The sequence below is a fragment of the Schistocerca gregaria genome, chromosome 6, assembly GCF_023897955.1.
Source record: "Schistocerca gregaria isolate iqSchGreg1 chromosome 6, iqSchGreg1.2, whole genome shotgun sequence".
NCBI lineage: Eukaryota > Metazoa > Arthropoda > Insecta > Orthoptera > Acrididae > Schistocerca > Schistocerca gregaria.
This window is the reverse complement of record NC_064925.1, coordinates 238,248,525-238,258,074: the sequence shown is the minus strand read 5'-3', so window position 1 is coordinate 238,258,074 and position 9,550 is coordinate 238,248,525. Positions and strand designations below refer to the sequence as shown.

General features: G+C 42.1%; 1 protein-coding gene across 1 annotated transcript in view; it reads left to right on the top strand.

The window, feature by feature from the left end:
* The first annotated feature begins 3,060 nt into the window (after nucleotides 1-3,060).
* Nucleotides 3,061-9,550, top strand: part of LOC126278576 (uncharacterized) — a 179,237-nt gene continuing 172,747 nt past the window's right edge. The window contains exon 1 of the mRNA XM_049978782.1: nucleotides 3,061-3,280. Coding sequence (XP_049834739.1) covers nucleotides 3,220-3,280 — 61 coding nt within the window. The 5' untranslated portion in view covers nucleotides 3,061-3,219. The remainder of the gene's footprint in view (nucleotides 3,281-9,550) is intronic.

The window sequence follows — 9,550 nt, the reverse complement described above, 5'->3', positions numbered from 1 at the left end:
TGACAACTTCCATGATGAGGACCGCTTCCGTCGCCCTTCTTTGATTACAGACAATTTGGTGGCTTCAGTTGAAGCCAGAATTCGTGAGAACAGGCGCTTCCTGACGTGACGTGATCAGTGCTTTACAACTCTGTTTCTGAACAACTAAAGTTTAGGAAACTGTGCTCCCGTTGGATCCCAAAACATCTAGCAGAGGCCCATAAAAACCAAAGATTTGAGTGTGCGGCGAAGTTCTTGACTCGTTATCACGAAGAATGTGACGGCTTCTTGAGACAGATCGCAACTGGAGACGAAACATGGGTTTCGCATATCGCGCCCGAATCGTAGCAACAGAGCATGGAATGGACACACACACACACTCGCCTGTTAAGTTGTTGAAGGCCAAACAGACTCTGTCCCTGCGCAAACTCATGGCATCGGTGTTTTGGAATAGGAACGGCGTTTTTTTCGTCGATATCATGCAACCAGAAGCCACTATCAATGCAGAAGCATACTGCCAAACCCTGAGAAAGCTACGCAGAGGGATTCAAAACAAAAGACGCGGCATGCTGACAAAGGGAATTGTCCTTCTCTATGACACTGCAAGACCTCACATTGCAGGTCACACTCGCGGTTTATTGGACAATTTTGGCTGGGAAGTGTTAGACCACCCACCCTACAGTCCTGATCTTCACTGAGCGATTACCATCTGTTCCTCCACCTCAAACAACACCTCAGCGACAACCGTTAGAATGATGACGACGACGTGAAAACGACAGTGAACCCTTGGTTATCGGAGCAGGCGGCAAGTTTTTATGAAGAGGGTATTTTAAAATTGTTTGAGAGGTATGATACGTGTTTGAACAAACTTGGCAACTACGTCGAAAAATAGAGTGAAGTATGTACTTCCTGAAAATAAATTTACTTTGTTGAAATAACCTTTCGCCGGCCGCGGTGGTCTCCCGGTTCTAGGCGCTCAGTCCGGAACCGCTCGACTGCTACGGTCTCAGGTTCGAATCCTGCCTCCGGCATGGATGTGTGTGATGTCCTTAGGTTAGTTAGGTTTAATTAGTTCTAAGTTCTAGGCGACTGATGAGCACAAATGTTAAGTCGCATACTGCTCGGAGCCATTTGAGCCAAATAACCGTTCGTTGTGTATTTATACTCAAACGCCTCGGGCATGGATGTGTGTGATGTCCTTAGGTTAGTTAGGTTTAAGTAGTTCTAAGTTCTAGGGGACTGATGACCACAGTAGTTAAGTCCCATAGTGCTCAGACCCATTTGAACCATTTGAACCAAACGCCTCCTATTTGCGATCACGTTGCTCGCGGTCGGCAGTGCTGGCAACCTCTAATGGCGCTTGCGCTGACGCCTGATCAGCATGCGTAACTGAAGTTTTGTCGTATCTCAGTAGGCTGTTCGTGTACCACGTGTTTGAGAGGGGCTGAGGTCTGCCAGGACCGTGGCCAATATACATTGTTATTACACACCCCCTGATCAACATATCCGGGCAATGTGAAACTGACAACTAGATGTCCTGAGATGCTGTTCCGCCTGTATAAAAGGAGGCGGGGAGTATTGTATTGTTAGCAGAGACTTCGAACGTGGGCTAGTCATTGGACACCAGTTGAGTAGCAAATTCATAAGAGACGTCTCAGTCCTTCTAAGGCTGCTCAAGTCCACTCTTTCTTATTGTGAAGTGGAAAACAAAGGAACAATCACGGCTAAACCAGGAGCATACAGGCCTCGTTTGCTGATATCAGGGAACTTCGAGAATTGCGGAGAGTGGATGTAAAATATCGCATGAAGTCAGCATAAGGAATCACTGTTGAGTTTCAGAGTGCTGCCAGTAGTCTAATTAGCTCAGTTACAGTGCATAGAGAGCTAAAAGAATGGAGTACGTTTGACGAACAGCTCCTCATAAGCCACACATTCCTGCACTCAGGCTTGAAATGGTTCAAATGGCTCTGAGCACTATGGGACTTAACATCTATGGTCATCAATCCCCTAGAACGTAGAACTACTTAAACCTAACTAACCTAAGGACAGCACACAACACCCAGTCATCTGCAGTCAGGCCGCGCTGTTAGAGGCGCTATGTCACAGATGGCGCTGCCGCTGCCACCAGAGCTTCGAGTCCTCCCTCGGGCATGGATGTGCATGTTGTTCTTAGCATATATAAGTTTAAGTAGTGTGTAACATTAGACACGAGTGACCTCAGCAGTTTCACCCCTTAGGAATTCAGTCACCTTTGAGGTGGCCGCATATATTAATGTCCTCTCTTAGGTGAAGCTTCCTGGCAGATTAAGACTGTGTGCCGTACCGAGACTCGAACTGGGGACCTTTGCCTTTCGCGAGCACTTGCTCAGTGCTTGGGTAGCTCAGATGGTAGAGCATTTGCCCGCGAAAGGCAAAGGTCCCGCGTTCGAGTCTCGGTCTGGCACACAGTTTTAATCTGCCAAGAAGTTTCATATCAGCACACACTCCGCTGCAGAGTAAAAATCTCATTTCTCTCTTAGGTGTTCCGATGCTTTTATCCAGATAGTATAGTTACGAATTTATGTGCGCAATTCACGTGGATCTTGGAGGTCCGGAGTATACTGAGACATTCCGTATTTTTTTTTTTTTTCGTTTGTCAAGGAATAAAACGAAATGACATTCATCACAGTTAAAAAATTATTTGTATCGATCACGCGGAGGAAGACTATCAAAGATTACGAAAACTGTCAGGGCAGCACCTACAAGTTATGTTAAATTAGAGTGTATGCTGGTAAGCACTGGGACGTGGCCAGCTAGTGGAGAAAAACAAGCGAGTGGAACAAAACACTGATATTAGCCACTGGCAGCAGCGGCTATGTTGTTTGTCTAGCAGCGCCGCAGGTACATTCGCAGAAATGGGTGTTGTGCCAGGGGCAGGTGGTGCACCGCGTGCCGTCGGGGGCAAACAGCGGCGGCAGGAAAAACACGGTAAGTAGCCGGTGGCTGTGCGAGGGCGAGCCGCGGCCGGCGGCAGCCCGCGTAAACAGGGAGGTGCGCGCGCATCCCGCAGACCACGCCGCCACCGCCGGCCAGACCCGCGAGGCACCAGTGCGTCCGCAGACGCCGCCGCCGTCGACGCCGACGCGAGGGCTGAACCAGTGGCTGCGAACGTCCGCCATGACTGCGTCTCGCCGCTCGCCACCGGTAGCTGGGGGCCAGGGCCGGCTGTACGTCTGAGGAGTCCAAGCAGTGCTGGCAGACATGCGGCGAAACGTTGCCGTCTACGCTCTGCAAGTCCTAGCGACGCTGTTTGCCTTACAAGGTATGACCTGCGTCACGGTGAGCCTGCATCTTCACGCACACCCCGCAAGTGTGTGGTACCTTGTGTGCTGCGTCGGTCGCGAACGGTGCGCGGGAGTCGTGGTTGGTGGTATCTCGATTCTACCTTAAGAGGGGTAGGTCGTGAAACGGGCCGACTTGGAGCAGGAGAAGCACCACAGGACATTTTAATTTTCACTGTCTATACTTTCACAAATAAATTCATAAAACTTTGTTAGTATGACCAGGAAGGATTCAGGATTCACACTCATAGCAAGGGAACTTCAAAAACATAACAAAACAAATTTTTTTACATGTTAAATTTCATCATTTTTTTCACTTGGTATTAGCTGCATTTGTTGCTGTAGGTACACTTTTCTTCATAAGTAAGAGAGATTATTCGATGAATTTTGCACAGCATACAAACCATACTTAGAGGTGAATGAAACTCTAGCTTCCCAAATATATTAAAAACTGTGGTAAAAATTGAGATAATTAACTACTAAATTTGGGTTTTTTCTAAACATGAAGTTTAAAACGAAACAGTCCATTCATTTTCCCATAGATAAAATAAATTCTAGAGTTTCATGCACCTGTAAGTATGGTTTGTAACTTGTGCAAAATTCATAGAAGAATCTCTCTTACTTATGAAGAAAAGTGTACCTATAGCAACAAATGCAGCCAACAGTAAGTGAAAAAAAAATCATGAAATTTCAGATTTGAAAAATATTATTTTTTCGTGTTTTTGAACTTCCACTGCTATGAGTGTGAATCCTGAATCCTTCCTGGTCATGCTGACAAAGTTTTATGAATTTACTTGTAAAAGTATAGACAGTGAAAATTAAAATGTCCTGTGGTGCCTCTCCCTCTCGAAGTCTGCCAGTTTGACATCCTACCCCCCTTAAGGTCTATTCTACTCAGTCAGCCTATAATAGAAGCGATCTTCATGAATTTTTGGAAAAAAATATCTTTTTTACTTTATTTACTGATTCCCGGACAACATTTTCAGATTTTTGTAAGGAAATTCAGCCATCATTAAGACCCCTATCCGAGGGGTTTCTGTGGATAAAATGAGACGTGACAATGACTGAAGCCGTGCAACCTGAAAATCATATCTCAATCAAATAAGAAACAGTTTTCTTTATCTATAGTATAGTGTACACAGATTAACAGCACAGCGTTTTGGAAATTTGGCAGAATAATAAAATGGAGGACGTCTGAAACAAACATGTAATTCTGTCGTGCGTTTTTGTCCCATTTTTTGCAACAACTAATGTACAGATTAAAGTAAAAAAATGCCTATTACCGTTCGCGGACATATTTGAGGTGTAATTCAACCAAATTTCAGAAAGATATCTTTATTAGTTTATCGGCAACCCATTCCGTCAGCTTGAGATACATTGTTATCAAAACCACACGACTCAACGGCTCTGAGCACTGTGCGACTTAACTTCTGAGGTCATCAGTCGCCTAGAACTTAGAACTAATTAAACCTAACTAACCTAAGGACATCACACACATCCATGCCCGAGGCAGGACTCGAACCTGCGACCGCAGCGCTCACGCGATTCCAGACTGAAGCGCCTAGAACCGCACGGCCACACTGGCCGGCCAACACACGACTAAACTACATCTTTGTTCCAAACGTCCGCCATTTGATTGCTTTGTCAAATTACAAAAAACTGTGCCATCAATCCGTCCACTATACCCTATAGATTAAGAAAATTGTTTGTTTTCTTTCTTTCCGATTTGATTTGCAGACTATAGGACATCCGCCATGGGCACGCCTCAGTTTGGTCTGAGAAAATTTAACTCGTCCAATGAGGGGCTTCATGATGACTGCTTTTTTTTCTTTTTCAATCAGAAAATGTAGTCCAAGAATCACTAAACAATGTACAGAAAGATTTACGTTTTTTTCATTAGTTTTTTTCAAAAAAATTCGTAAAAGTCGCTTACGTTATAGTCTGGCCAAAGGGAATGGATCGTTAATGGTCTATCGCAAGACGTACAGACACGTTAAGGAACGCACGTTAGCAAAGTTTTAACCACCATGTGCTCAACATCTGTCTTCCAACGTCTGCCACTAGAGTTAGATTAACATTTATTTGATGCTTCGCGCTGACTAAACGAGCCTGAGATAAAGAGCGCTGTTTGTCTCTTCTCCACTTTTTTTATCGGTCTCAGACTGAGGTGCAAAATTCGAGTACCGTTCGAATGAGGGTTTTGTAATTTAATGGGTGGACTACACTTCCGGTCTTCCAATGACTCTCAGCCCACATCTGCCTTTGCTAGGATTAGTTTCATAGTTTTGTTTGTTTTTAAATCGCTCCAATCGATACTCCCAGACATTTAGTGGCTGTGACTGCATTCAGTATGTGTTCAGCAATATTGTAACCATACAGCAACAGGTCTTTCCATCCATTTATGCTCAACACGTTACACTCATTTAACTCAGCGTCAATTGCCAATCAACATCCACATACTAATTCCGCCAGCCACAGTACGGTCGTGGACGAGGATACACTGTACCACTACTACTCATTCCCATGTTCCACTCCAACACACAGCGAGGAAGAAACGACTGTCTATATGCCTCTGTGTGAGCCATAATTTCTCGTATCTTATCTGCATGGTCCTTACGCGAAATTATGTCGGCAGCAGAAGAATCACTAGGCAGTCAGCTTCAAATACTCATTCCCTAAATTTTCTCAATAGTATTCCTCGAAATGAACGTCACCTCTCCTCTAAGGATTCCCATTTGAGCTCTCGAAAGATCGCTGTAATACTTGCATCCCGCTCGAACCTACCGCTAACAAATCCAGGTGCCTACCTCTTTACTGTTTCGATCTCTTCCTTTAATCCGACATGGTGCGGATCCCAAACCCTCGAGGAATACTCAGGAACAGGTCGTACTAGCGTCCTACATAGAGTCTCCTTTACTTACGAACCACATTTTCCTAAAATTCTCCCAGTTAACAAAAGTCTACCATTCAACTTCCCTACCACAGTCCTCTCATGTTGGCTTCAATCCATACACCAAACTTCGATCCTCTGCAGGTGTTCCTGCATTCCGCTACAAGTACAACGCTCTAGGCTTGCTAGTTCTCTGCACCTCATGGAGCTTCTGACATTATCCAGTACGCCAGTGGTCCCCAACCTTTGTAAGGCTATTACCGCTGAGAGCATTGAGATGTTAGCTAGTACCCACACTTCCTCCCTCCCTCACTCCTGGTCCCAACCATAGTTACCATTAGTACCTACCTAATCTTTAGAATGAAAAAGAATTTTCTTTGAACATCTTCATTTTTCAAATGCTGAAAGATATATGATATTAGTGTTTGTAGGTGATTTATTAAACTTCGAACGAATGGGTCAAGGAGTCAACTCGAACTGCTCATTCCTAGCGACATTTTTGTATACAATGATAAAGCAATTTTCAGTCCTTAGCAGGTGCTACCTACAACTCCTCCTCAGGAAAGAAAGCTAAGTATCCAACTCTGCTTAAAAACATGATTCCTCTGCACCATACCTCTCCATAGCGACACTAAATTCACCCGCACTCTGTAACCTCTATCAAAATCAATCAAGTTAAAATTTTTGTCCTATATTTACTGTTTGTAGACCACTTTATAGCAGGACTCTTTTCTTCTGAACTCACGGAAATTGAAAGACTTCAGCCTAATTTTGTTCATTATCAATGCCACTAATAATTATAATACGGAAGTGCGGCAGCCATTAGGTAGGTACTACTGTGCTGTGCTGCCAATTAGTTCGGTTATCTCTTTCGAAGTGAATAATGAAGCAATTTCTGATCCATTGGAGATACTATCTAGACCTCGATGAGGGAATTTTACTGAAATATTTAATCATATGTGATGTATAGGTCGCAATATTATTGTCAAAGATGCATGGGGCAAAGTACAAAATGTGTGGGTAACGGAGGGATTTTGTGAGAAAGATAATGATCACACATTTGTTTCTGTTGAATTTAAACAAAACCATTCAAATGAACATCGGGGCTCTCTCATGTGTGGCATGATCTTTAAATGTCTTTGCTTTTATGTGACAATATCTTTGCTTTGCCCACTCTTAGTATACCTCCAGTTGACTACTTGCCTACTGGCCCGTGTAAACCTGCTATTGTGTAAAGTCTTGTGTGTCGTGTTATGTTCGTCATACAGAAAGAGTACGTCCTCTAGGGCAATAAAATGTACGAGTTTCTTTCACCTGAACCTGTCTAATAAAGTGCACAGTAATAAGCTTACCAGTGTCCTCAATAGAAGTAGTTTTCCAGCGGTATCCACATGTGTAGAAATCTCAACAGCTTCAGAAGCTGTAACATCCATCATATTGCATCACGCTTTAATGCTACAATCTAGATAAATGGGACTACACTAGTTAAAAAATTTAAACATTTTTATGCATTTGGTTTGTAAATGGTTGGATTTAACTAATATTTTGTGCTGAATTCTTTGGTGAAATCAGCTGTATCGAAAACAGTAATGGCAAACTCTGACAGACTTAAAACAGATAGGAAATACGTACTCAGAACTTTAGTACTCAATACTATTTAATGTTTATATATATGGACATGGTGCCAACATGAGGTTTACGTAAGTTCACATTTTCAACTTTGTCGTTCTTTGGTGTTCTAAAAATGTGACAACGGTGCTCTTCTTTGTCTGCTGTGTCATCGCAGTGTGCAATATAATGTGAACTATTTGTGAGGAATCTCCATTCCTTACTGTGCTACGTGAAGACGAGAGCAAGCAGTTCATAACCTATCGTGACGCCAATGTAGATTTTCTAAAGGATTCTGGAGGAAAAATAATATTGAAACCTTATTTGGATCCCACAATTTGGTCAGTAATTAACTTTCCGGAAGGATAAAGACAGTAAGACCCTAACTGATAATGTTTTCTTTGATGAAGCGCAAAGTAAGAAAATATCTGTTTACCCAGCAACAAATGCTCTATCTGATCATGACGCACAGTTAGTTAGGATAAATAATATAGCGCCTTACAGTATGGATACTTCTCAGTGGAAATCAGTTAGAATAATTAATAACTTCAGGACAAATGCTTTCAAGAAAAGTTTACAGGAGATGACATGGAATGTAATTTACAATAAACCAAATGCTGACACAAGATTTAGTCTATCCCATGATAAATTCATATCATTATTTGAAAGTAGCATAAGCTAGTCAGAAAGGACACTAAACAACCAAGTAAAAGGCCATTGATCACCAGAGAGATCACAGCAGTTTGAGAAAGAAAAAGGAAAATTAATTGTTGCAAGAAAAAGTAGGAATACTGCAGTAGCTGCCACACTACAAAACATACTCAAAATTACTAACAAAGGTGATTATATAATCAAAGAACATGCACATAATGTCAGAAATCAGTAATTCCGACAAAATACTTACAGAATACGGAATGTAGTGAAGTGAGAGATAGGACAGCCAGTCACAGACCACACAACAGCACTACTGTACTGCATGGGAGGGCTAAAAATGATGAGCCACAAGTAGCAAATGCATTTAATAACCATTTCTTAAACAGTGTAGAAAGCATTGAGACAAACAGTTCAAGAGCAAAGTCACAGAATATGTTGAAAATGTAACTTTCATAAAATTCAGTCATATGTATGTATCACCAACATCTCCTACTGAAATTAAGAAACTTCCACAATCTCTCAAAAATAAAAGCTCATCTGGTTTTGATGGTGTTTCCAACAGAGTACTAAAAATTTGTTCCCAAGTAATATATCCAGTCTTATCTGAAATATGTAATGCATCACTAACTCAAGACTTTTTCCAGAAAGACTGAAATATACCAGTGTTAAACCCCTCTTTAAGAACAGATAAGAGTGATGTCAATAATTATCGGACTGTTTCACTGCTGATATTCTCAATTTTTTTAGGAAGGTATTGTATTTTAGCATAGTATCTCACTTTAGCAGCTATAGTATCCTTAGCAAATCTCGATATGGGTTTCAGAAGGGTTTCTATTGAGAATGCCATTTACAAGCATTAAATAATAAAACAGCAACAGCTGGTATTTTTCGTGACCTCTCTAAGGCATTTGACTGTATGAAACACATTATTCTCCTAAACATATTAGTATTTTATAGGACTAATGACATAACCAAACAACAGATAATGTCACATCTAACCAAAAGAATGCAGGAAGCTGTAACTAGTAATTCAAGCAATACAGTCCAGGGACATATTTCTGATTGGGAAGACGTCACGCATGGGGTTCCCCGAGGTTCA